The sequence below is a fragment of the Gorilla gorilla genome, chromosome 18 (assembly GCF_029281585.2).
Source record: "Gorilla gorilla gorilla isolate KB3781 chromosome 18, NHGRI_mGorGor1-v2.1_pri, whole genome shotgun sequence".
Taxonomy (NCBI): Eukaryota; Metazoa; Chordata; class Mammalia; order Primates; family Hominidae; genus Gorilla; species Gorilla gorilla.
The window spans coordinates 16,127,940-16,155,801 of NC_073242.2; the positions used below are offsets into that span (position 1 = coordinate 16,127,940).

At 50.8% G+C, this 27,862-nt stretch overlaps 1 protein-coding gene across 2 annotated transcripts in view; it reads right to left on the reverse strand.

The window, feature by feature from the left end:
* ABCC6 (ATP binding cassette subfamily C member 6) overlaps positions 1 to 27,862 on the reverse strand; it is an 81,501-nt gene that overhangs the window by 20,403 nt on the left and 33,236 nt on the right. For both annotated transcript variants that reach the window (XM_063699507.1, XM_063699506.1), the window contains 12 exons: positions 27,504 to 27,665; positions 22,319 to 22,411; positions 19,681 to 19,884; positions 18,352 to 18,495; positions 16,637 to 16,724; positions 14,476 to 14,551; positions 12,319 to 12,445; positions 11,927 to 12,103; positions 8,322 to 8,489; positions 7,360 to 7,534; positions 5,821 to 5,896; positions 3,198 to 3,318 (listed from right to left, as the gene is read on the reverse strand). In XM_063699507.1, the coding sequence (XP_063555577.1) occupies positions 3,198 to 3,318; positions 5,821 to 5,896; positions 7,360 to 7,534; positions 8,322 to 8,489; positions 11,927 to 12,103; positions 12,319 to 12,445; positions 14,476 to 14,551; positions 16,637 to 16,724; positions 18,352 to 18,495; positions 19,681 to 19,884; positions 22,319 to 22,411; positions 27,504 to 27,665 (1,611 nt within the window). The remainder of the gene's footprint in view (positions 1 to 3,197; positions 3,319 to 5,820; positions 5,897 to 7,359; positions 7,535 to 8,321; positions 8,490 to 11,926; positions 12,104 to 12,318; positions 12,446 to 14,475; positions 14,552 to 16,636; positions 16,725 to 18,351; positions 18,496 to 19,680; positions 19,885 to 22,318; positions 22,412 to 27,503; positions 27,666 to 27,862) is intronic.

The window sequence follows — 27,862 nt, forward strand, 5'->3', positions numbered from 1 at the left end:
CTGTAGCACACATGAGGGAGAGGGAGGCAGAGAGAGCCCCCAGTGGGAGGGGTGAGTTGAGGCAAGGCCAGGCGAGGCTCCCAGAAAACATGCCCATGGCAGATGGGACCACCACGCAGACCTCACCGGTTCTCCCGCCGTGCCTCCCACCAGGAGCACCATTTCCCCGACAGGCCCCAGCCAGCCTTAGAACCCCCATCTCCTATACAGTCCCCAGGGAGCTAGTATTAATATTTTTTCTTTTCTTTTTATTTTGAGGACAGGGTCTTGCTTTGTCACCCATGTCACCCAGGCTGGAGTACACTGGCATGATCATGGCTCACTGCAGCCTTGAGCTCCTAGGCTCAAGTAATCCCCCTGCCTCAGCCTCCCGAGTAGTCAGGACTATAGGTTTGTACCACCATGTTTTGTTAATTTTCATAGTTTTAAAGAGATGGAGTCTCGCTATGTTGCCCAGGCTAGTCTCAGACTCCTGGCCTCAAGCGATCCTCCCTCCTCGGCCTTCCAAAGTGCTTGGATTACAGGTGTGAGCCACCACACCCAGCTAGAAGGGTTTTCTTGAACACCCACCATAGGTCAGGCATGTGTCTCTCCTTATAACAACCTCCATTTCACAGATAAGGAAACTGAGGCACAGAGAGGTTCAGCCACTGGCTTAAGGTCCTGCTCCTACAAATCTGAAGTTCTCTGCACAGCTGCAGCCAGACGGGACTGTTGAAAACATTAATCTAATTATATCTTGTCGTTGGCCTGTCCATGGCTATCTCTTGCTCTTAGAAGAAATCCCAGCCAGGAGAGGTGGCTCATACCTGTAAGCACTTTGGGAGGCCAAGGTGGGTGTGTCACCTGAGCTCAGGAGTTTGAGACCAGCCTGGACCAACCTAGTGAAACCCCGTCTCTACTAAAAATACAAAAATTAGCCAGGAGTGGTGGCAGGTGCCTTAGTTGAGAGGCTAAGGCAAGAGAATCGTTTGAACCCAGGAGGTGGAGGTTGCAGTGAGCTGAGATTGCACCATTACACTCTTGTCTGGGCGACAAGAGCGAAACTCTGTCTCAAAAAAAGAAAGAAAGAAAGAAAGAAATTCCAAGCTTCTTATCTTGCCCCCACTCACTGCCTGCCAGCCTCATGGGACCCCTTTCTCTGGCACCCTAAGCTACTTCCCACCTCGGAGCCATTGCACCTGCTGCTCTCTCTGCCTGGAGCGCTCTTTCTCCTGCCCTTTGTATGATTGGTTCCTTCACACATTCTTTGGGGAAGCTCAAATGTCACTTCTCAGAGCATCCTATCCATACCAACCATGGTATGGTTTCTCAGTGGTTTCTATTTCATCATTCTTTCTTTTAAGAGGCAGGGTCTCACTCTGTCACCCAGGCTGGATTGCAGTGACATGATCATAGCTCACTGCAGCCTCGAACTCCTGGCCTCAAGCAATCCTCCTGCCTCAGCCTCTGAAAGTGGTGGGATTACAGGCATGAGCCACTGCGCCTGATCATTCTTATTTTCTTTATAGCACTTATTGTTATTGGACATAGCTTACTTATTAGCATAATTATTTACTCTCCGTCTATCCTCACTAGTGTCTAATCTCTACCAGACTTAGCCTGGCACATAGTGGGTATTGTGTACGTGTTTGCTGGATGGATGAGAGGGTAGGTGGGTGAATAAATGAGCGGGTGGGTAGGTAGGTAGGTGTGTGAATGAGTGGATGAATGGATGGAAAGATCAGTGAATGGATGAACAGCTGAACAGACAGATGCATAGGTGAGGGAATGGTTGGATGTATTGTTAGGTGGGATAGATGGATGGGTAAGTGAATGGGATGGATAAATGAGTAGGCGGGTGAGTGGATGGGTTGGACAGATAAATGAGTGGGTGGGATAGATGGATAAATGAGTGGGTGGGATAGATGGATAAATGAGTGGATGGGATGGACAGATAAATAAGTGGGTGGGATGGAGAAATGAGTTGGTGGGAGGGATGGATAAATGAGTAGGTGGGATGGATGGATAAATGAATGGGTGGGTGGGTAGGATGGATAAATGAGAGGGTGGGATGGATAAATGGGTGGGTGGGATGGATAAATGAGAGGGTGGGATGGATAAATGAGTGGGTGGGATGGATAAATGAGTGGGTAGGATGGATAAATGAGACGGTGGGATGGATAAATGGGTGGGTGGGATGGATGGATAAATGAATGGGTGGGTGGGTAGGATGGATAAATGAGAGGGTGGGATGGATAAATGAGGGGGTGGGATGGATAAATGAGTGGGTGGGATGGATAAATGGGTGGGTGGGATGGATAAATGAGGGGGTGGGATGGATAAATGAGGGGGTGGGATGGATAAATGGGTGGGTGGGATGGATAAATGGGTGGGTGGGATGGATGGAGAAATGAGTGGGTGGGATGGATAAATCAGTGGGTAGGTGAATGGATGGATGGATAAATGGGTGAGTGGGATGGATAGGTGGGTGGGTGGATGAGCATCTAGGTGGATGATGGGATGGGTAAGTAGGTGGGTGGAGATACATAGCAGTATAGAAGATAAGAAACAGTGTAAGCTTCAGACTCAGACTGGCCTAGATTTGAGTCCCAGATTTGAGTCCCAGGTTGTGTCCCAGGCTAGCTATGAAAACACAAACAAGTCTCTTAACTCTTTAAGACTTCAGTTTCTTGACTGGGCACAGTGGCTCACACCTGTAACCCCAGCACTTTGGGAGGCAGAGGCCAGAGGATCACTTGAGCCCAGGAGTTCGAGACCAACCTGAGCAACATGGCAAAACCCATCTCTACTGAAAATACAAACATTAGCTGGGCATGGTGGCACACGCCTGTAGTCCCAGCTACTTGAGAGACTGAGGTAGGAGGATTGCTTGAGCCCAGGAGGTCAAGGCTGAAGCGAGCTATGATTACATCACTGCGGTCCAGCCTGGGTGAGTGAGCGAGCCACTTTCTCAAAATCAAAATAAAATAAATTTTAAAAGAATTCAGTTTCTTTATGTCTGAAATAGAGCTGTCATATCTATTTTTTAGGGTGGCTGTGAGGATTAAGAAAATGAACGTCTAGAATGCTACTGGCACATAGTAGGTGCTCAAGAAAGTTGAGTATCACTGCCAAGTGCTACATTGGGTGGGAGGACTTGGGCCCCTGGAGGTGGCAGCAGTGGGTGGGGAGGGGTGGGTGAAGCTGGTGGTTACCCTGCCGTATTGGATGCTGTCCTTTCCTGCTGGCCATCCTGCCCTGTCAGGGTCATCTAGAGGAACCTCTGTCTGGGCTTCTGAAGTGGTACGGTCCTTCTCAGGGACTGACTTGATGGACCTGTCATTTAGAGGAAATGAAGACAAAGTCAGTGTCTCTCCCAATGGTGGGGTGTATGTGCCTAACCCTCAGGCCCACTGACAGCCACTGAGCTCTGGGTACACTCTGTACTCATTCATTCATTCATTTATCTAACAGAATACTGACCAGATATCACACTTCCCTTCTTCCCATATGGTACCCAGCTAAATGCCATCTATTACCCCAGGGTCAAGCAAGCCCATTCTTCTGATGCCAATTCACAGGATGAACTTAACTTGCCCACCATTGGAACTCTGTTCTCAGAATTTTCTTTCTTTTTTTTTTTTTTGAGATGGGGTCTTGCTACATTGCCCAGGTTGGTCTCAAACTCCTGAGCTCAAGCAATCCACCTGCCTCAGCCTCCCAAAGTGCTGGGATTACAGGCATGAGCCACCACGCCCAGCCTGTTCTCAGAATTTTTATTTTGGCTTAAGCTTTTGTGCAATTGTTTTGCTCCTACTGTATACCATCAGATTTGTCAGTCCAACTGGCAGAATATAAATTATGCACAATTCAGATGCTAAAGACTCTTTGAATGTTTTATCTGTGGATGAGTGGGCTGACTTAACCTCTGTGCCTCAGTTTCCTCAGCTGTAAAAATAGGAATATTATCTATCTATCCATCCATCCATTTATCCATTCATCTACATACCTGTATATCTACATATACATGTCTACCTACCTTCTATTAAATTAAGGTTAGCCCAAAGCTGCCTCCTTACATATTTTAAGTTTGGCCTAAAGGTTTTCCCTGTACATAGTGAACTGTAACCTAATTGGACTCAAACAGACTGCAACCTACTCCTGTGTCAATCACTGAGTTTCAGCCAATCAAAGGCAACCAACTGTTCAAACCATGTTCCAATAAAGCAAATGCTGAGCTGTAACCAATCTGGCTGTTTCTGTACCTCACTTCTGTTTTCTGTCCTTCACCTTCCTTTTTCTGTCTATTAATCTTTGACCCCGTGGCTGTACCAGAGCCTCTCTGGACGTATTCTGGTTCAGGAACTGCCCAATGTGCGGATCATTCTTTGCTTAGTTAACCTCTGTTAGCCAGGTGCAGTGGCTCACGCGTGTAATCCCAGCACTTTGGGAGGCTGAGGCAGGTGGAACACCTGAGGTCAGGAGTTTGAGACCATCCTGGACAACATGGCAAAACCCTGTCTCTACTAAAAATACAAAAATTAGCTGGGCCTGGTCACATGTGCCTGTAGTCCCAGCTACTCAAGAGACTGAGGCATGAGAATCGCTTGAACCTGGGAGACGGGGATTGCAGTGAGCCGAGATTGTGCCATTGCACTCCAGCCTGGGCGACAGAGCAAGATTCTGTCTCAAAAAACCCCCCCACAAAAACAAAAAACCTCAGACACATTAAATTTGCTAGAGGTTAATTTGGCACAATCTCGGCTCACTGCAACCTCCGCCTCCGAGGTTCAAGCGATTCTCGTGCCTCAGCCTCTCGAGTAGCTGGGACTACAGGCACATGCCACCACGCCAGCTTTTTTTTTAAAATTTACTTATTTTTTATTTTTAGTAGAGACGGGTTCACCATGTTGGCCAGGCTGGTCTCGAACTCCGGACCACTAGTGATCCACCCGCTTCAGCTTCCCAAAGTGCTGGGATTACAGGTGTGAGCCACCGTGCCCAGCCTTAATGTGTCTACTGGTTTTCTTTTAACATGACTACCTATCCATCTGATCTTACTTCAGATTCTTGTGCGCTGTGAAGGTGGTGGGATTTCTCAGTGTGTGTGTGATTGAGAAGTGCCCTCAGGGTGGCTAGCTGGGATGGGGGTCAGCCCCAATGGTCCCCGGGGACTGAGGCCCCTCAAGATCGCTGCCGCCCACCACCCCTGTATAGCAGGCACTTAAGCTCAGGCCATCTGGTATCAGTGGCCTGTTGTTCTGCTTCCCAAGACCCCTCTCATTAAGAGGGGAGAGTATCAGGCAGCAGGTCCTTCTGCTGCAGACAGCTCCACAGTGAGCCCAGCTGTGTCCTGGCTGGAGGGAGCTGAGAAAAGAGGGGACCGGAGGCCTCCTCCTGGCCCCTTGCCCACGTGTTCTGGCCAGCGTCAAGTGATGCTGTGCATACAGACCCAAGCCCTGTGCGTAGCCAGCCTGTCAAAGCATAAGTGGCCGGGCCTGACATGGTGGTTTACAGCTATGGGGAGGAACCAGTCCTGCCCTATTGCAGCACTCAGACAACTCCAGCAAGCTGGCCTCGGCCCACTTGAAGACATCCATCAATTGGAAGGCATATTGTTCATTCCATGAACTGGACTTATGGGGGCCTAATCATCTTGGCTAACTGGACCAATTTTGGTAAATTATCCCTCAGCAGGGCACCATGGGGGGACTGCAGCAGGTTCTCTATCCATAATGGTTTTGGTTGCCCGCCTAACTGCCCGAGATGCGGGTGGTCCCTTCAGCTACTTCAGCTTCAGCCTGTGCCCTTCTGAGTGTGGCGCCATGGTGGACTCACCTCTCGCGTCTAAGCTCGGGCCTCCTGCCTGCAGAGGTGCCTCTGGGGTCCTTGGTGCTGGTCCCAGGTTCTGTTTCTGCAAGGTCAAGAGTCCTGTCACACAACACGGCCCAGACACCCACTTTGACACCCACTGACTATGTGGCCTTAACCGCTCTGACCATCCATTTCCCCTGATCTGGCTCCTGCCACCTCTCCAGCAACCTCTCTCAACACCCCACTCTGAGTTCTTCCAGGAACATCCTTCAGGCATTCACTCACTCATTCATTTCTTCAATCAGTGATAACTGAGCACCTACTATGAACTTGAGGTTGGAAAAACAGCATTTAACACTGTACAAAGTCAAGTTACCTCTGTTTCCCCCAACAGCCTTGCTCAAGCAGTTCCTTGTGTCTAGAATGCTCTTTTCTGGCTAACTCTCACCTACCCTCAGGTACCATCTCCCCTAGGAAGGACACCTCCCCACCACTATCCCCCAGGTGTGGCCAGTAACTGAAAGCAGATCTGTAGTAGTTTAACCACAGACCTGTAAGCAACAAATAACTGCTACTGTAAGCTGCTAAGATTTGGGGGGCTATTTGTTACACAGCATCATCACAGCAAAAGCTGACCAATACAAACAGGCAAGTTCTATCTTCAAGCTTCAGGACTGTGACATTGTGAATCAACACTTAAGGTTTTAACCAGGGTGGGCCAGTGCTAAGCAGATGTTCTCAGAAGAAGCAAAGCCTGAGATTGAGGGAGACCTGGATGTGAATCTTTGCTTTGTCGTGAAAGGATAGTATAGAGTGTAGCGATTAAAAAACACATTCTCTGGAATCAAGTTGCTTGGGTTCAAATTCCAGTGCTGCCACTTACAAGCCATGTAACCTGGGACTAGTTCCTTAACTTCTGGGACTCAGTTTCCTCATCTGTGAAATGGAAATGATTCTAGTACCAGCCTCACAGGGGCATTATGTTGATTAAATGAGCTAACCTCTGTGATGTGCTGTTAGTTGCTACTTTTCAGTCATTGTGGGTGAGCTTGGCTTGGCAACTTTACTTCCAGAACCTTGCCATGTATCCAGCACACTGTTTTTTTGGATTATTAGAAACCCTAGCTAGCATGGTGTAGCTTTCTAGGCATCAAAGTCCTTCTTGGGCTGTCTCCATAGCAACTGCAAGCATAGACTCTGGAGCTGGACATACTCAAGTTCTAATCTTGTGACCTTGGGCAAGTGATTTAACTCTCTTTGCCTCAGTCTGCTCATCTGTAAAATGACAGCAATAACTTCACATGCCTCTGGGGGTACTGTGAGAATCAAATGAAATAGTGTATTTTTTACAGAAGCACTTAGCACAGCCCCTGGCTCATAGATGGTGTTATTGGCTATTCTTGGAGAAAGGTGACCTATTAAGAGAGCTGTCTGCTTCCAGGCCTAGGCCTGCAGACAGGGTGTGACCAGAGCACTCCATTCATGCCAGTAGGACCATTTGAGCCTTTTCCCCCAAGGGTGGCAGGAGCCAGGCATGGAGAATCAGCAAAGCCCACCTAGTACCTCCTTCTCCTATATCTCCTGGCTGTCTGGCTTGATCCAGAAGACACATGAGGGCCCCCTTCCTCTGCAGAAGCTCCTGGTAGGAACCCATCTCTGCGATGGCCCCATTTGCCAGCACTATGATCCAATCAGCCTGGGGCAGGATGTGGAGTGCGTGCGTCACGAGAATCCGTGTCTGGGCAGGGAAGGGGTAGAAGTTACACACATGTGGCCGGGTGCAGTGGCTCATGCCTGTAATCCCAACACTGGGAAGCCAAAGCATGTGGATCACTTGAGGCCAGAAGTTCGAGACCAACCTGGCTGACACAGCTAAGCCCTGTCTCTACTAAAAATACAAAAAATTAGCCGGGCGTGGTGGCGGGCACCTGTAGTCCCAGCTACTCGGGAGGCTGAGGCAGGAGAATGGCGTGAACCCGGGAGCCAGAGCTTCCAGTGAGCAGAGATCGCACCACTACCCTCCAGACTGAAAGACAGAGCGAGACTCCGTCTCAAAAAAAAAGAAAAAAGAAAAAAGTTACACACATGTGCTTGGCCAGCCTCCTGAGCTGGGGGTTGGGGTGGGGGTATTGTCCCTGGACTCAGAGTGGGGACAACTCCCCTTCTTGTGCTCCTGCCGCCTTTCTTGTAAACAGCATATCCAAATAGAGAAACAGAGGGGACTCCCTTAGCCTGCGTCTCAAAACAAGAAGACAAGGAGTACATCTGACCCTGGCCAATCATCCAAGGCAAAGCTGTAGTAGTTAAATCACAGATCCATAAGGAAGAAACACCTGCTGTTGTAAGCTGCTGGGATCTGGGGGTTGTTTGTTACATAGCATTGTCACAGCAAAAGCTGACCAATACAAAGAGGAAAATTGGACTCAAGTGGAAGGGGGAGGTGAGATAAACTTGGGTTAGGACTGGATGCTAAGTGCTTCCTCTGCCTTTGCCCTGTACTGTCTGACACATGTTCCCAAACTTACTGTTCCCCGGAGTAGCCCACCAGGCCCAATGACCTGGTTGAAGACATGTTGGCCAACGTGGGCATCCAGGGCCGCCAGGGGGTCATCCAGCAGGTACACAGCTGCCTTTCTGTATACAGCCCGGGCCAGGCTCAGCCGCTGCTTCTGGCCTCCGGAGAGATTCATGCCCTGTGGCCACAAAAGGAACAGTGGCCTGAGTCAGCATCTACAGGGTGAAACTGGGGTGCCCAGGCTGCGGCAGGTCAGGGCACACCTGCCCATCAGGGTGAGGTACAGCGCAACATGCCTATTCCCTGGGGACAGGCCCAGCTTCCAAGGCACTCGCTCTCAAGCCAACAATGCCTCCATCCTTACCCGACCTCACTTCTCCACTTCCCAGGCACACTTCCTGGAGGAGTTACCTACACTTCCCAATCCACTCTGTCTCCTCCTGCTCACTCTCTGTATCCCTTTGAGTCCAACTCCTGTTTCCCTTTCTCCATTGAGACCACCATCCATTTCCCTGTTCCCTCATCCAGTGGCAGCTTTTCAGTCCTACTTTTTTATTTTAAATTTTAATTGTTTTCTTTTAGTTTTTATTGATATGTAATAGGTGTAACTATTTGAGGGGCACAAGTGGTATTTGGATACCTATAGGGCAGTGGTCCCCAGCCTTTTTGGCACCAGGGACCAGTCTTGTAGAAGACAATTTTTCCATGGACCTGGGGGCAGGGGGATGGTCCGGGGGATGGTTTCAGGATGATTCAAGCACATTACGTTTATTGTGCACTTTTATTATTATTACTGTTGTTGTCGTTGTTATTATTGAGATGGAGTTTTGCTCTTGTCACCCAGGCTGGAGTGCAATGGCATGATCTTGACTCACTGCAACCTCTGCCTCCTGGGTTCAAGCAATTCTCCTGCCTCAGCCTCCTGAGTAGCTGGAATTACAGGCACCCACTACCACGCCTGGCTAGTTTCTGTATTTTTAGTAGAGATGGGGTTTCACCATGTTGGCCAGGCTGGTCTCGAACTCCTGCCCTCAGGTGATCCACCCACCTTGGCCTCCCAAAGTGCTGGGATTACAGGCGTGAGCCACTGCGCCCGGCCTACTTGTATTATTATTACATTGTAATATATAATGACTCACCATCATGCAGTATCAGTGGGAGCCCTGAGCCTGTTTTCCTGAAACTAGATAGTCCCTTCTGGGGATGATGGGAAGCAGTGACAGATCATCAGGCATTAGATTCTCATAAGATCCCTCACATGTGCAGTTTACAGTAGGGTTTGTGCTCCTATGAGAATCTAACGCTGCCACTGATCTGACAGGAGGTGGAGCTCAGGCGGTGATGGGAACAATAAGGAATGGCTGTAAATACAGATGAAACCTCACTCGCCTGCCCTCTGCCCACCTCCTGCTGTGCTGCCTGCCCAGTTCCTAACAGGCCACAGACTGGTGCTGATCCATGGCCCGGGGGTTGGGGACCCCTGCTGTAGACAATATGTAATGATCAAATCAGGGTAACTGAGATAGTCATCACCTCAAATATTCATCTTTTGTATTGGGAACACAACAATTCTTCTCTTCTAGCTATCTTGAAACATACAAGTAAATGATCATTAACTATAATTTCCCTTGTGTGCTATTGATTACTTTAACTTATTCCTTCTATCTAGGCCTTCTTGTCTTTCATTCATTCTTTTAGAACTTATTTTTATTTATTTTTGAGATGGAGTTCCACTCTGTCACCCAGGCTGGAGTGCAATGGCTTGATCTCGGCTCACTGCAACCTCTGCCTACTGGGTTCAAGCGATTCTCCTGCCTCAGCCTCCCAAGTAGCTGGGATTACAGGTACGCCACCATGCCCGGCTAATTTTTGTATTTTTAGTAGAGATGGGGCTTCACCATGTTGGCCAGGCTGGTCTCAAACTCCTGACCTCAAGCAACCCTCCCGCCTTGGCTTCCCAAAGTGCTGGGATTACAGGCATGAGCCACCGTACCCAGCCATTCATTCATTCTTACATTCAGTCATTCCACTAATAACTACTGCCTCGTTATCATAAACCGGGCATGGTTCTAGGCTCTGGGGAAACAGCAATGAGCAAAACAAAGTTGCTGCTCTCTTAGTGGATCCATCATTCTCATGAAGGGGACAGAGACAGGCAATCCATAAACAAGTAACACAGACAGCACATCAGGTGGAAAGTGCTATGAAGAATAAATACTAAAGCGGGGGAGCCAGGTGCGGTGGCTCACGCCTGTAATCCCAGCACTTTGGGAGGCGGAGCTGGGTGGATCACTTGAGGTTAGCAGTTCGAGACCAGCCTGGCCAACATGGTGAAACCCCATCTCTACTAAAAGTACAAAAAAAAATTAGCCAGTTGTGGTGGCACATGGCTGTAATTCTAGCTACTCATGAGGCTGAAGTGGGAGGATTGCTTCAACTACTCATGAGGTTGAGGTGGGAGGAATGCTTGAACTCAGGAGGTGGAGGTTACAGTGAGCCAAGATTGTGCCACTGCACTCCAGCCTGGGCAACAGAGCGAGACTCCGTCTCAGAAAAAAAAAAAAAAAAAAAAGAGAAGAAGCAGGTGCAGGTGTAGGGTGCACTAACATTAGCAGGGTGGCTGTGGTGGTAGATAAGGTGGTCAGGAAAGGCCTCTCTGTGAAGGTAATAGAAGTGAGGGATGAGCCCTGGGAACTCCTGGGGAGAGCTTTCCAGCAGAGGGAACAGCAGTGCAAAGGCCCTGGGGCCAGAGTGTGCTGTGGGGGATCAGGGAATATCACAGAGACTAAGGTGGCTGCAGTAAAGCTGAGAGATGATGATGGGAGATGGGGCTAATGGATACCAGAGCCAGGTCACAGGGACCTTGCCAGGGATTGTCATGACTTGGGCTTTGTCTCTGAGGTAAATGGGGAGATCACCTGAGGTCCGGAGTTTGAGACCAGCCTGGCCAACATGGTGAAACCCTGTCTCTACTAAAAATATAAAAATTAGCCAGGTGTGGTGGCATGAGCCTGTAATTCCAGCTACTCAGGAGGCTGAGGTGTGAGAATTCCTTGAACGTGGGAGGCGGAGGTTGCAGTGAGCCGAGATTGCATCACTGCATGCCAGCCTGTGCAACAGAGCAAGACTCTGTCTCCAAAACAAAACAAAAAACAAAACCACAAATGGTGGGCTGGATTTGGCTTGGGGTCACAGTTTGCCAACCCCTGCCCAATCCATAGCTCCAGATGCATATATCCTGTTTCTTGGACATCTCTGTCCAGACCCCTTGGTGAGGCCCAGAGAAAGGAAGCAATTACACCAACATTACTCAGCAAGGCAGGGCAGAGTAAGACAGGAGTCTAGGTCTTCTCACTCTCAGTTGTCAGAGAGCTCCTCACTGCCAATCCCTGCCACAACTCCCTGCCTCTCTCTTTGTGTCTATTTCTGCTTATCAATTAATGATTACGTATTGAGCACCTAGCATGTGCTTGACGCTGAGCTGAGCCCTTTTTCTCCGCTGCTTCCCTAACCATTCCTCCCATTTCTCCATCATACTGCCCATGATGAGTCGGGGACCCAAATGACTCCCAACTGCAATGTCTCCCTGTCCCAAAAAGACCCCCAAACTCTCACCTGCTCCCCAATTGAAGTGTGGACCCCCTCAGGGAAGCTGTCCACATCTGGCTGCAGGGCACAGGCTTCTAGAACTCTCTCCAGCCAGGGTGGGTCCAGCTCCTGCCCGAAGCACACATTCTCTACCACAGAGGTGTTCTGCACCCAGGCCTCCTGGGGCACGTAGGCCACAGCACCCTAAAACACAACTTACTTTGGTCACAGGAGGATGATGGGGACAGAGGTGGGATAGGTTTTGAGGAGCAGTGGGAGCTGGGCTCTCAGTGGTGGGTGAGAGGTGGAGAGAATGAGTGAAAGTGAACTTGGCTGGGATGGGGAGGGTGGGAAGGCAGCGAGGAAGTGGGACTTTCAGGATGGGGACATCCTAGCAGACAGGCTGGGGGTGGCCTCACCTCGATGCTCACGAACCCCTCCACCTTTGACAGCTCCCCAAGGAGGGCGGACAGCAGGGAGGACTTCCCTGCCCCCACTGGACCGACAACAGCCAGCAGACAGCCCTGGGGCACTGTGAGGTTTATTCTGGACACGCAAGAGGGGAGACATGACCTTGGTTAGGGTTCAGCCCGCCTCTGTGAGGAAGGATGAGCCCCAGACGGAGCTGAGCTTTCCTGCTCTGGGAGTCTCCAAGAGGACCTGTGGGGCTGTTCTTTTTCCCAGTCCTTGTCTAGCTATTTGAGGAACCATCCTGTGCACATCTGTGCATGTTCACACACACACACACACACAAAGCGTGCACACATGCATGCACATTTGCACACTCATACAAGCATGCTAGCGTGCAAAGCAACACAATGTGGGCACGCATCCACACACACACAAGTGCATGCACATACCCAATCAATCCATGCTCACACGCATACATGTGTGCACACATGCACACCACGCACACACACACAGAGTTGACTCTAGCCTGAGGGTTTCACCAGCCTGGCCTCCTGCCTTGGCTCTTGCGATAAATAGGCTCTTTCCTCCCTCCCTCCCCCTACTCTTGGTCCCGCCCCACTCCTGTCCGTGTCCCGCAGCACATCCTCCACCCGATGACCAGAGGGATCTGTTAAAACCCAAGTCAGATCATGACACTTCCCAGCTAAACCCGCCAGCACTCCCATTTCACTCAGAGTCAGAGCTAAAGTCCTGACGATCAGGAATGACATCTCCCGCCTCCTTCCGCTCTGTGCCTCAGCTGCTCGGCCCTGGCCTTGCTGACCTCCTTGCTGTTTCTTGAACACGATAGGCCAGTGGTTCTCACCTGGGGGTGACTGCATTCCCCAGGAGTCATTTGGCAAGATCTAGAGATATTTTTGGATGTCACAACCAGTAGGGGGTGCTGCTGGCATCTAGTGGGTAGAGATCGGGGGTCTGCTAAACAACCCACAATGCACACGACAGCCCCCGACAAAGAAGTTTCAGCCCAAAATATCAACCGTGCCGAGGTTGAGGAACCCAGGTCCAGGCACTCTCCTGCCCCAGGACCTTTGCTGATGCCATTCCCACCGCCTAGAAGGTTCTTCTCTCAGGCCGGGCACGGTGGCTCATGCCTGTAATCCCAGTCCTTTGGGAACTGAGGCAGGTGGATCACTTGAGGTCAGGAGTTGGAGACCAGCCTGACGAACATGGTAAAACCCATCTCTACTAAAAATACAAAAATTAGCTGGGTGTGGTAGCATGCGCCTGTAATCCCAGCTACTCGGGAGGCTGAGGCAGGAGAATTGCTTGAATCCGGAAGGTGGAGGTTGCAGTGAGCCAAGATCATGCCACTGCACTCCAGCCTGCGTGACAGAGCAAGACTCTGTTTCAAAAAAAAAAAAAAAAAAAAAAAGACAGCTCTTCTCCCAGACACTCCTTCCTTATGATCTCGGCTTGAATGCAAAGCCTTCCCTCGCTAGACATGCCATCGTACTCTGTTCCCTTGCTCTGGTTTTCTGTTTGGGCCTCACCTCTATCAGCATGTCACCCCAAGAGAGCAGGGCCCTTGTCTGTTTCCTTCGCCCTATCCCCAATACCTAGAACAGAGCGTGGCCCATACCTAGTGCTCTATCGATGAAGTGAGTGAATGACAACCAATACAAATACTACCTGGGGCATATTCCTTCTCTTCTTAGGGAGTTTCAGGGCTGGCTGAGATTTTTGGCCACAAAGACCAAGCGATAGAGTTGGAGACTATAGGTGATCATGACCTCGGACTGATACAGAAGGCACAAAAGTGACCACAGCTGATAGGGCTGAACCTCGGGGCTCCTCTCGGCCAGCCCTCCCTTGGCATCGTCTTGGCCGGCCTGGGAGCACAGGGGTGTCTCCCCCTAATGGGGGAGGCTCAGATGCCCTGGTCCCCATCTGCAGGAGATACTGGTCTATGCTGTACAGGTCCCCAGCTTCAGGAGGTAGAGATGTATCCTGAGAACCTCCCCGGCAGAGCCCCAGCCCAGCCTAACCCACCCTCCAGTCCCAGGCTGGAAACCTACACCACCTCTCAGGTGGGAGGCAGCAGGAGCCCCACGCATCTTCTCCCTAAAAACATGAGGCTGGTTACTACGGGTGTCGTTCTGTACCTGTGGAGGCAGGGAGGGCTTTCCTGGGACCAGGCGAAGGTGGCACTGTGTATGGTGATGCAATCCTTCCCGGCAGCTGCAGGGCACAAGAGGCCATTTACAGGAGACCCCTGACCTGGCCGGCCTCTGCATCGGAGAGGCCCCCAGGCACCATCCCCCGCCCCCCCAGGGGCAGAGGCTGCAGGAAGAAATCTCTCCCACTGAACAAATTGCCCTGCTACTCACTGGCTTGTGTGTGACCCCGCAGGGTTCTTGTTCTGTCCGTGTCCCATGGCTACATAATCCAGGGGGAGGCAAACTGTGGCCCAGAGACCAAATCCTGCCTGCTGCCTTTTCTTATAAATAAAGTTTTATTGGAACACGGCCACATCCATTCATTTCTATATTTCATGCTTTGAGCAGTTGTGACAGAGACTGTGTGGCCCACAGGCCTAAAATATGCACAATCTGGTCATTTATGGAAAAAGTTAGTGAATTTCTGAAATAAATTATCATCAAATCCCAGCCTTCCCAGAGTGAAGGGGGTGTTATTAATTTCACTGTGGCCGGCACAGTGGCTCATGCCTGTAATCCCAGCACTTTAGGAAGCAGAAGTGGTAGGATCACTTGAGGTCAGGAGTTTGAGACCAGCCTGGCCAACATGGCAAAACCCTGCCTCTACCAAAAAATACAAAAATTAGCCAGGCGTGGTGGTGGGCGCCTGTAATCGCAGCTACTCGAGAGGCTAAGGCAGGAGAATTGTTTGAACCCAGGAGGCGGAGGTTGCAGTGAACCAAGATTGCACCACTGCACTCCAGCCTGGATGACAGAGTAAGACTGTGTCTCTAAAATACTACTACTACAAATAATAATTATTATTATTTCACTGTGATAACAAGTGTAATTAGATTAGTGGTTCTTGATCCTTAAGACGTAGTTAGAATCGCCTGAAAGATTTTCTAAAAATCAAAGCTCTCATGGCTTAGCCCAGATCAATTAAATTCATCCTCACAATTAGCTGCTATAATGATTAACATGCCCATTTTGGAGATGGGAACACGGAAGCTCAGAGAGATGATCTACTTGTCAGGATCACCCAGCTAGTCAGTGCTGGGGCTGGGATTTGGATCTAGGCAGTTGAATGCCACAGGCTCGGCTTCTTACCACTATGTGGGTGTTTTCCAGGTACACGGTTAGCCCAGGTTCTTCAGTGCAACAAGGGGGAGGGTGTCTTGGCCCGTGGCATAAAAGAAGGATGGGGTGGAGGGGGAAGCCCAGGTAACTTGAGCTTGGTAAGTCTCATCGTGCAATGGTGCTTGAAATGTTGCTATTTTCCAGCTTGATCAAAATGCTGTCATGCTTATTACCTGGGACTTTCTGCATGAGGACAAGGACCTGGTCTGTTAGAGCAGGAGTCCTCAACCCCCAGGCCATAGACTGGTACCAGTCTGCAGCCTCTTAGGAACTGGGCCATACAGCAGGAGGTGAGCGCAGGGCAGGTGAGCAGAGTGTCATCTGTGTTTACAGCCACTCCCCATCACTCCCATCACCGCCTGAGCTCCACCTCCTGCCAAATCAGCAGCAGCAATAGATTCTCATAGGAGCATGAACACTTGTGAACTGTGCATGTGAGGAATCTGGGTTGCGTGTTCCTTATAAGAATCTAATGCCTGATGATCTCTGTCTCCCATCACCAGCTTTGGGGCCATCTAGTTGCCGGAAAGCAAGCTCAGGGCTCCCACTGGTTCCACGTTATGGTGAGTTGTATAATTATTTCATTATATAGCACAATGTAATAATAATAAAGGGCACAATAAATGGAATGTGTTTGAATCACCCCAAAACCACGCGCCTCGCCCCGGTCCGTGGGAAAACTGTCTTCCACAAAACCAGTCCCTGGTGCCAAAAAGCTTGGGGACCACTGTGTTAGAGTGTTCCCTGTTGTACACCCAGGATGGTACAAAGTGGGCGCTCAGTGAGTGGTCGCTGAATGGCTAGCAGAAAGAAGAGCAGCACGGTGCCAGTTTCCAAGTGACACGCAGATGGCGTGATCTGCACGTGTCATCCATTGCCCGCAGCCTCCATCTCCCCCCAGTGCTGATGCTGGCTTGCCATTATGGGCCGGGGTGGCCCCCACATCCCCCTCCCCTCCCACACCCCTCCTGCCAGACTCAGCACTCACCGCTTCCAGAGGAACTTGAGTCTACGGCACCAGGGTCAACTTCTTCCAGGCAGAGGAAGGCGACCAGACGGTCAAAGGACACCCGGGCCTAGGAAAACCGAAGCCGCAGGTCACCCAGCAAGAAGAGCAAAGAACTCGGGTTTTGGGTGTCGGTGTCTCAAGATGTGTGGCAGCAGCTTCCTGTCTACCAAGCTCTGTGCATAGGAGGCGTGAGGACAAAGCGTTCTAGTTCATGGGAAACGATGCAGCCCGAGTGGTGACCTTGATGGTGGTGATCTCCCACCTCTGCGATCCTACAAATCAGTGACACCGAAGCAAGCCAGCTGCCATTCTGCAGACAAGATCTGGGAAGAGGATGGTGGCTTTTCCAATAAGGTTATCAAGCCATTATGTGGAACAATTTCAAATGTTGTCCACCTGGGGGCGCTCTCTCCCAGTTACAAACCCATCTTCGGGGAAGAAAGAGACCAGTCGTTAAAATAGAGATTAGGCCAGGTGCAGCGGCTCATGCCGGTAATCCCAGCACTTTGGGAAGCCAAGTGCAGGAGGATCACTTGAGGCCAGGAGTTGGAGACCTGGGGAACATAGCAAGACTCTTTGTTTCTACAAAAAATTAAAAAAATTAGCCGGATGTAGTGGCCCATGCCTGTAGTCCCAGCTACTCAGGAGGCTGGGAGGTAGAAGCATCACTTGAGTCCAGGAGTTTGAGCATGCAGTGAGCTGAGATCGTGCCACTGCACTCCAGCCTGGGTGACAGAGTGAGACACTGTCTCAATAAATAAATTAAATAAATAAATAAATAAATAAATAAATAAATAAGGCGGCCGGGCGCGGTGGCTCATGCCTGTAATCCTAGCCCTTTGGGAGGCCGAGGCGGGTTTATTACATGAGGTCGGGAGTTCAAGACCAGCCTGGCCTGGCCAACATGGTGAAACCCTGTCTCTACTAAAAACACAATAAATAAATAAATAAATAAATAAGACTGGGTGCAGTGGCTCATGTCTGTAATCAGCACTTTGGGAGGCCAAGGTGGGCAGATCACCTGAGGTCAGCAGTTCAAGACCTGCCTGGCCAACATGGTGAAATCTCATCTCTACTAAAAATACAAAAAAAAAAAAAAAAAAAATTAGCTGGGCATGGTCGTGCATGCCTGTGGTCCCAGCTACTTGGCAGGCTGGGGCAGGAGAATCACTTGAATCTGCGAGGTAGATCTTGCAGTGAGCCGAGATTGCACCACTGCACTCCAGCCTGGGTGACAGAGTGAGACTCCATCTCAAATAAATAAATAAATAAAAATAAAAAATAAAAAACATGGAGATGGCTCAGGTATGCCGCCGTTTCTTGTTTTCATCATGCTGAAAGGACTAGAGATAGCAAAGGAAGAGAAACAAGATCGCTTTGTATAAAAAAGGAAACTGACATGATTGCTTGTATGTGGAATTGCTGGGCAGATGGACAAGTATGCATGTTCTGAGGGTGTGTGTGGAAAGGTCTGCACATTGCCCTCCACAGGCTGACCCCTTCCACATGTATTTGCTGTACTCTCTGCCCGCCTCTGTTCTTGCCCCTACCCGCCTCTTTTCCAGCTCCACACCATCCCTCTCCCTCCCACTCTGTCTTCCCTCTCCTCTGCAAATGGCAGGGGTAGGGAAGCTGGAGCCAGGTGTAGCCCACGCACTCTCCCAGGATGGCTCCAGCCCTTGCACCCACCTCACCTGGACGAGGGAGTGGATGGAGAAGGGCAGGAAAGCCTGGGCCTTGTTGAGGATGTTGAGAACTGTGAGAGTCACAAAGGCTTTCTCTGCATCCATAGCATTCTCGGCCACCAGAGTGTGGACAGCAAACACCACCAGTGCGACCTGGGGGGTGGGGGGGACACGTGGGGCAACAGTGAGACACGCAAGCATGGATAGGGCAGCCTGGGCAAGCTGTGGTGCCTGCACGGTCCATGTGGCCCACCCGCCATGTCCGCATGTGCTTCCCTCCGTAGATCCCACTCCCAGTCCTGCTAACACATGTCCTCTCCGCAGTCATAAGCTACATAAGGCTCTCTCTAAAGACACAGCGCATTGCTAATGGTGATGAGTGCACAGCCCCACGGCTCTAGGCGTCACTAGAACCTAGGGGAGAACCTAATGCCTCTAGGTTCCAGGCATCGGGGGACAGCAGAGTTTTTGATCTTGGTAGCCCTGTTGTTCTAGACGTGGTGGAACTTGTGATTCTAGAGTCCCTTGGAAGACGACTCTAAAGTTGCAGGCAGGAGCAGCACTTGAGGGCTCTAGGTGTTGGTGCCATTTGTGGTGCTTTTTTTTTTTTGAGATGAAGTCTTGCTCTGTCGCCCAGGCTGGAGTACAGTGGCATGATCTTGGCTCACTGCAACCTCTGCCTCCTGGGTTCAAGTGATTCTCCTGCCTCAGACTCCCAAGTAGCTGGGATTACAGGCGCCCGCCACTGCAACCAGCTGATTTTTGTATTTTTAGTAGAGACAGGGTTTCACCATGTTGGCCAGGCTGGTCTTGAACTCCTGACCTCAGGTGATCCACCCACCTCGGCCTCCCAAAGTATTGGGACGACAGGCATGAGCCACCACACCCAGCCTATGTATCAAATTTTTTAAAACTGTGGTTTAGGAAGGTTGTTCTGACAACAATATGAAATAAATTACAGAATAGCAGGACAAGGATCACGTCCAGTGACGGGGTGGCTATGGACATCTGCTGGCCAGGATCAGGGAAGTCACTCTGACCCAGGATTCTACCTCTGCCACCCCCCTGCATCTGTACCCTCCTCCCCACATTGGTAGAAGCCTGGAACTCTCTCTGAGAGTTCAGCAGACTTTATCAGCCACTGCCACCTTTGCTAGAATAATATGATTAATTAGTTCTTGTAGAAGACAGCAGGGACCCAGAGAGAACAGGATCCAGAATGAGTGGGTTTTGATGGACAGGGTGGTAGGATCTGGGGGGCTCCACCTACCTCACCCTGCCCCGACCCCCGCACTCCTTCCCCAGTGCTGCTCAGCATAGAGACTAGAGTGACGTCACCAGAAATGTAGACACTTGGAAGGACACCAGCGACACAGAGAAGAGGAGGCCGGAGGTCCGCAAGGCGCCCAGCTCCTGGCCTCGGATGCCCAGGACTCTGTCCAGAAAGGCTCCCTCCCAGCCATGGAACTTGATGGTCTTCGAGTTCCTGAGGATAGAGCTGGTGAGCCGTGCCCGTGAGTCCTTCTGCCTCATTTGCTCCTCCTGGGATCGGAGGGAAAAAGAGAGATGAAGACAGGGACAGTTGAGAATTCTTCCCTGCGCCCTGACAGCCACCCTTCAGCAAATCCCATTCATCTCACCAAACTGCGTCCCAAACCTGTCTGCCTCTCAGCATCTCTGACCCTCACTCCTGGTCCAACCACCATCATCCTGTACCTGGACTTCGGCAGGAGTGCCCCTGGGACAATGTGCCCCACGGAGGAAGCCTCTGATGCCCGGAGAACAGAGGCAGCCTGAGCCCACCTGGGTATGACACCATCAGGAAGGCTACCTGGAGGTGGTTGATGCCTGAGCTACGTCTTTTTTTTTTTTTTTACCTTTTACATTTTTTGTGGAGTTGGGGTCTCGCTATGTTGCCCAGGTTGGCCTCGAGCTCCTGGGCTCAAGTGATCCTCTGCCCTCAGCCTCCTAAAATGCTGGGATTACAGCCTGAGCTAAATCTTAAATGACCAGGAAGTGCGTGCTGAGCAGGCAGAGGATGGGGGGATGGAGCTGGAGAAGAGGGAGGGGAGGGGCTTGAGATGGGGGTGGGGGGTGGGGGCTGGGGGGTAGGGGGGTGGCAGGGGCAGCTAAAACCCAGGCATAGGGAATAGCATGACTCAGAGGACACTCAGTGTGACCAGAGGAGCGTATGGGCAGGGTCACTTGGCACTTTAAAGTCAGGCAGAGGAATTCAGGGTCTCCTGTGCTTCACCATGGGGCGGGGGGCATCATCAGAGGGGCAGCTGCCTGGAGAAGGTTTTACTTTTTGAGACCGAGTCTTCCTCTGTCGCCCAGGCTGGAGTGCAGTGGTGCGGTCTTGGCTCACTGTAACCTCCGCCTCCTGGGTTCAAGCGATTCTCCTGCCTGAGCCTCCCGAGTAGCTGGGATTACAGGCGCCCGTCACCACGCCCGGCTAAATTTTGTATTTTTGGTGGAGGCAGGGTTATGCCATGTTGGCCAGGCTGGTTTTGAACTCCTGACCTCAGGTGATCTGCCTGCCTCGGCCTCCCAAAGTGCTGGGATTACAGGTGTCAGCCACTGTGCTCGGCCTAGAATGTTTTAGAGGAGTCCACACAGGAGGCTGGAGAAACAGCCCAGGTGACAGACGGACACTGGGACAGCTGGGCCAAGAGAGGAAATAAGTTCCTTCCCTCCATCCCCCATCTCTCCCTCTCTCTTTCCCGCCTTTTCTTTCCTTCCTTCCCTATCTCCTTTCTTCCTCTTTCCTTTGCTTTCTGCCCTCTTTCCTTTTATTTCCTTCCCTCCCTCCCCCCTTTCTTCCTTCTCTCCCTCATTCCTTCTCTTCCTCCCTCAATTCTTTCCTTCCCTCCTTCCCTCTGTCCTTCCTCCCCTTTTCTATCTTTCCTTCCCTCCCTCCTTTTCTCTCCTTCCCCTCCCTCCTTCCTCTCCTCCTTTCCTTCTTCCCTCCCTCCTTTCTTCCATAGTTCACAAACACTTACTGAGAACCTTCTGCCTGCCAAGCACTAACTAGATGCCGAGTTGGCCACAGTCAGTGGCCTGTGCTGTTGCAAAGCTTCCAGTTAAGGAGAACAAGGCAATCAACCCTGCCGGGTGCTTCCTGTAGGACCCTGTAGGATGTGGGAAGTGCTATGGGGGGAGAAAAGCAAAAACAATCCCAGGGCAGGCAAAGGAGAGGCTGCTGCTGGGAGGAGAGGGATGGACATGCCGTTTCCTTGCTGGAGGGTGGTGAGGGAAGCCGCCCTGACTGCAGGGAGGTGACAGAGGGTCTTCGGGAGTGAGGGTGATCCAGGCGGAGGGAACAGCTAAAGCGAAGGCCTGCAGGGATGTGTGAGATCGGGCAGGTTTGAGGATGGGAGATGTGTGGGGAAAGGCAGGGAAGGAGGGGAGATGGGTAGAAGGTGAGGTTGGAAGCAATAAGGCCAGCTCAGGGCGGGCCTGGTGGGCCACTGTGGGGTGTTTGGCTCAGTCTGAGGAAAATGGGGCCGCCGTGGGTCTGAGTAGAGGAGGGGTACAACGTATTTGGTTTGCATAGGTCTCCTCTGGCTGGGAGTGGAGAGAGGCTGAGGGCAGAAGCGGGGAGTGAGCCAGGGGCTTGCTGCTGTGACCTGGGTTAGAGATCATGGGGTTTGGAGAACCTATGCTGGGAAGTGTGACATTTTGGATGCATTTTGAAGGTGATGCCAAGCAAATCTGCTGACAGATGGGATGTGAGAGAAAAAGGCATTGAACTGACCCAGGGCCTGTGGCCTGAACATTGGAGGGACGGAGCCACTGTCCATTGAGACGGTAGGGGGAGGGGGTGCAGGTCTGAGTGATGGGCAGCTCACAGACGACAAGAACAAAGCCAGACCCGTGGGCTCGCACTCAGCTCTCCCCTCCCCATCTCCCACACCAGGACCTGTGGCTTCCTCCCTGCTTCCTGCCTGGTCCGTCCCTTTCCCAAAAGCCAAACCTGATGGTGGTTCCTTTTCTTGGTGATGAAGAAATTCAGAGGGAGGAGGCTCAGGAAGACAGCGATGGCAGTGAGGGCGGAGGGCCCCAGGAGCTGGGCACAGAAGGGGCAGGATGTCAGGAGATCCCGAGGAGCCCAGCTCTCAGAGGCACGTGAACCAGAGCAACTCCATCTTGAATAGGGGCTGGGTTAAATGAGGCTGAGACCTACTGGGCTGCATTCCCAGACGGTTAAGGTATTGTAAGTCACAGGATGAGATAGGACGTCGGCACAAGATACAGGTCACAAAGACCTTCCTGATAAAACAGGTTGCAGTAAAGAAGGCGGCCAAATCCCACCAAAACCAAGATGGCTACGAGAGTGACCTCCCGTCATCCTCACTGCTACACTCCACCAGCGCCATGACAGTTTACAAATGCCATGGCAACATCAGGAAGTTACCCTATATGGTCTAAGAAGGAAAGGCATGAATAATCCACCCCTTGTTTAGCATATCATCAAGAAATAACCATAAAAATGGGCAACCAGCAGCCCTCTGGGTTGCTCTCTCTATGGAGTAGCCATTCTTTTAGATCTTTACTTTACTAAAACACTTGCTTTTGGCCGGGCACGGTGGATCATGCCTGTAATCCCAGCACTTTGGGAGGCCGGAGGCGGGCGGATCACCTGAGGTCAGGAGTTCGAGACCAGCCTGGCCAACATAGTGAAACACAGTCTCTACTAAAAATATAAAAACTAGCCAGGTGTGGTGGTGGGCACCTGTGATCCCAGCTACTCGAGAGGCTGAGGCAGGAGAATAGCTTGAACCCGGGAGGCGGAGCTTACAGTGAGCCACGATCGCACCACTGCACTCCAGCCTGGGCGGCAGAGTGAGACTCCATCTCAAAAAACAAACAAACACTTGCTTTCACTTTATGGACTCGCCCTGAATTCTTTCTTGCATGAGATCCAAGAACCCTCTCTTGGGATCTGGATCAGGACCCCTTTTCTGTAACACAGCTGCAGATCCCGAAGGTGGTCAGACTTGGGTCCTAAGATGGGGATGTCAGGGAATCTGATAAGGGCAGCCACCAGGTCCCAGGGATCTGTGCTCATGGGGGTCTGCTGTGTCAGGAGATGCCTGCTGAAGGTGGGGTCCTTCAATGTCAGGGAGGGAAAGAGCCCTCTTACACGATAGGGAGAGAGTTATATTCAAGACAGATTGTGCACACACACGAGTGGGACTGGGGGGTGTTCCCAGCCACAACAGTAAAGTTGAGACCTATGGAATCAGGACCTGGTTCAAATCCTGACCCTGAGAGTTTTGAGTGTGGCCTTGGGGCAAGTCACCTCCCTCAGGTGCAATTCTCTTGTCTGCAAAATGGGAATAGAGTTGTTCTCATTTGGCATTTTCTCTTATTGCGTTTAATTATTTTCCTAATCTTCATTTCATCCCTCACAAGGGTTGTCAGATTTAGTAAATCATCATACAGAATGCCCAGTTACATTTGAAGATAAAGAGTGAATAAGGTTTTAGTCTAAGTCTCGTGAAATATTTGGGACATACACTGAGAAATTCTTCCGTTTGTCTGAAACTCACACTTCACCGAATGTCCTGTGTTTTCTCTGGCAACCCTGCTCCCCCACCAACGTGGTGATTTTGGGATAGTTATCTTCCCCCTCTCAGCTTTGGTTTCTATATCTGGAAAATGTGGAAGTGGGGGGTAGAATAAATGATTTTTAAGTTGCTGTGACTTTCTGAGATTTCTTCACAGGTTATTTGGACCCATTCTCTTGACAAGCCCACCCCAACTCCAGTCTGTGTGCCTCAGTTTCCCCTCTCATTCCTTAGGAACATTACGTTTATTTATTTATTTATTTATTTATTTTGAGATGGATTCTTGTTCTGTGACCCAGGCTGGAGTGCAGTCTCATGATCTTGGCTCACTGCAACCTCCGCTTCCCAAGCGATTCTCCTGTCTCAGCCTCCTGAGTAGCTGGGATTACAGGCGTGTGTCACTCGGCTAATTTTTGTATTTTTAGTAGAGACGGGGTTTCACCACGTTGCCCAGGCTGGTCTCGAACTCCTGGCCTCAAGTGATCCACCCGCCTCAGCCTCCCAAAGTGCTGATATTACAGGTTTGAGCCACCCCACCTGGCCTGGGAACACTATTTTCTAACCTTGGGCCAGTTTGTTTCATTTATGGGGCAATGGCGCTACCTAGTGGCTCAATGGAGAAGTGCCCAGAGGGTAAACACCAGCCCACAGCAGGGCTTGGAAAAACACTCAAGGAATGTGAGCAGAAGATGAACATCTCTGTCTGGGGGAAAAATGGTATCATTAAACTGTAGCAACCTCAGTGTCCACTCCTCCTTCACCAAGACCTCACGGTGATGTTAGGAACTGTCTACCAAGAGGCAGGAAAAGTACACAAGCGAAGTAACATGGTGCATTCTCTATGGATACCTTGTTGGTCTCATCTAATTTTTTTGTTTTTTTTAGAAGGAGTCTCGCTCTGTCGCCCAGGCTGCAGTGCAGTGATGTGATCTCAGCTCACTGCAACCTCCACCTCCCGGGTTCAAGTGATTCTCCTGCCTCAGCCTCCCTAGTAGCTGGGATTACAGGCACATGCCACCATGCCCGGCTAATTTTTATATTTTCAGTAGAGACAGGGTTTTGCCATGTTGGCCAGGCTGGTCTTGAACTCCTGACCTCAAGTGTTCTGCCGGCCTTGACCTCCCAAAGTGCTGGGATTACAGGCGTGAGCCACCGTGCCCCGCCTGGTCTCATCTGATTTTTAGCAACGGTGGGGTCAACGTGATCAATTGCCCTGAATTTTCCAGTTCTCCCTCTCTCCCTCTCTTTCTTCCTAATGATGACATTTATGTACTGCACATCAAGCCCTGTCTGAGTGCCTTATGTTGTAATTGCTAAGCACCTGCCTATTGTTTGCAAGGCCCTGGAATACAAGGTGAAGACACTGGAAAAGGTCCTGGCCCCTAGCCCTAGCAAAAACAATCATATGCATGAGCATTCGAGGTTTTTTTGGAATATTCAGCAATTACAATCAAAATGCCATTAACAGTTTTTACAAGGCCAGGCACAGTGGCTCATGCCCGTAATCCCAGCACTTTGGGAGGTCAAGGCTGGCAGATCATCTGAGGTCAGGAGTTCAGGACCAGCCCAGCCAACATGGTGAAACCCAGTCTCTACTAAAAATACAAAAATTAGCCAGATGTCATGGTGCACGCTTGTAATCCCAGCTACTCAGGAGGCTGAGGCTGGAGAATTGCTTGAACCTGGGAGGTGGAGGTTGCAGTGAGCCGAAGTTGTGCCATTGCACCAAAGCCTGGGCAACACAGTGAGACTCTGTCTCAAAAAAAAAAAAAAAAATCAGAAGGATACTATTTCATGACATATGAAAATGACATGCAGTTCAAATGTCAGCAGCCATAAATAGAGTTTTATTGGAGGAATACCATGCCTGTTTGCTTAGTATGGTCTACAGCCACTTCTGCACTCCAAGGGCAGAGGTGAATATTTGCAGGAGAGATGGTGTGGCCTCCAGTGTAAAAAGCATCTACTGTCTTATCCTTTATGGAAAAGTAACTAATGATAATATTACAAATACCTACAGGGTGCAGTTGTGTGCCCGGCACCCTTTTAAGTGCTTTCTACATATGGACTCGTTTAATGCCTCAGCCCCTCTGGGGCAGGAGTGCTACTGGTAATTATGATCCTCACGTTGGAGACAAGAACAGGAGGCACAGAGAGAGCAGGTTCCTTGCACACGGATTCACAACTGGTAAGTGGTCAGAAGGAGGATGTGAGCCTAGGCAGTTCCCGATACAGAGTCTAATTTTATTTTTATTTTTATTTATTTGTTGGAGACAGAGTCTCACTCTGTCACCCAGGCTGGAGTGCAGTGGCATTATCTCAGCTCACTGCAACTTCCACCTCCAAGGCTCAAGCGATTCTCCTGCCTCAGCCTCCTGAGTGGATGGGGTTATAGGCACCCACCACTATGCCCGGCTAATTTTTGTATCTTTCAGTAGAGACGGGGTTGGCCAGGCTGGTCTGGAACTCCTGGCCTCAAGTGATCCACCCACCTCAGCCCCCCAAATTGCTGAGATTATAGGCATGAGCCACTGTGCCTGGCCCAGAGTCTGATTTTAATTAAAAAAAAGAAAATCCTATACCACAACATTAAAGGAATGAAGTTGGAAAGTAAATGTTTTGTTTGTTTTGTTTGGTTGTTTCCTGATGGCTACTTTGTGTTTTTTGAGCACTAAGTAGCAATTTTTTCCCCCTAAAATGTTCTCCTCTTGTGTTTTGTGGACAGTGGCTATGGTGGTGCCCCAGGGTTACTGGTAACTTCAAAACATGGTTAACTTGCCTACTGGGTACCCTAATAGCACATGGGGAAGTATCAATGTCATCATCATCATCATCATCATCATCATCATTCTACAGAGGAAACTGAGGCCCAGAGAGGGTGAACTTCCTGCCCAAGGCCAAGTGAAGGTCATCCTTATTGAGGACTTTTCCCATTATATCAGACAATAGTAGGCAAATGGAGACAGGATTGGAGGAGGAGGAGAAGGAGGAGACGGGGGTGGAAGGGGAGGAGAAAAAGGAGGAGAGGAAGAAGAAAGGGAAGAGAAGGAGAGGGAAGAGGAGAGGGAAGAGAGGGAGGATGGTAGAGGAGAAGAGGGGAGAAGGGAAGAAGTGGGAGGGAAGATGACAGGGAGCAGAAAGGAAGAAGAAGGTGGAGCAGGAGAGAGGAAGAGGAGGAGGAGGGGGAAGGAGGAAAAGGAAGGGGTGCAGGAAGAGGAGGGGGTGCGTGGGCAGAAGGTGGGAGAGATGCAGGAGGAGGGAGGGTGCAGGGAGGGGTGCAAGAGGAGGGGGGCAGGAGGAGGAGGCTGGGGCAGGGGGAGAGGGGAGGAAGCCTTATAAGCTTCTATACCAGGAATGGAATCCAGGATGATGAAGGCAGAACAAGGGTAAAACCTTTCATGTGCCTCTCTGACACCAACCTGGTTCTCCCACAGCCTCAAACTTGCCCTAACCCTGGGGTCACAGCGGACCTCTTCCAGCCTCTTGAATGCTAAGTCAGGAGGAGGAAGGGTGGGAGGGGGAAGGAGGAGGGGGAGAAGGAGGGGGTGGGGGACTCCGTTCAAATCCCGTCTTCCTCCTCTCGCATACCTGCCAGAGATAGACGAAGCAGACCACGATCCAGACGAGAGGCAGCCACAGCCCGTTGAGGTAGAGGACGCTCTCGGTCAGCCGCTGCACGTCCACGGACACCAGGTTGACCACATCACCCACCGCACTGGCCTTTCTGGAGCCACTGGACAGAGCCAGGACCTGGTGGGTGGGCAGAAGGAGAGAAGTAAAGTGGGGAGGCCGGGGCAGAGGGATGCCCCAGGTGGCTTCTCCACCCACTGAGCCCCACTTCACGCGTCTGTGAGGTGGGTGAGTAAAGTCTCTTAGGCCAACCTCTCAGGGCTCTTTGAGGATCCACAGAGATGACAAAAATGAAAATCCTCCAAGATCCCTAAAGC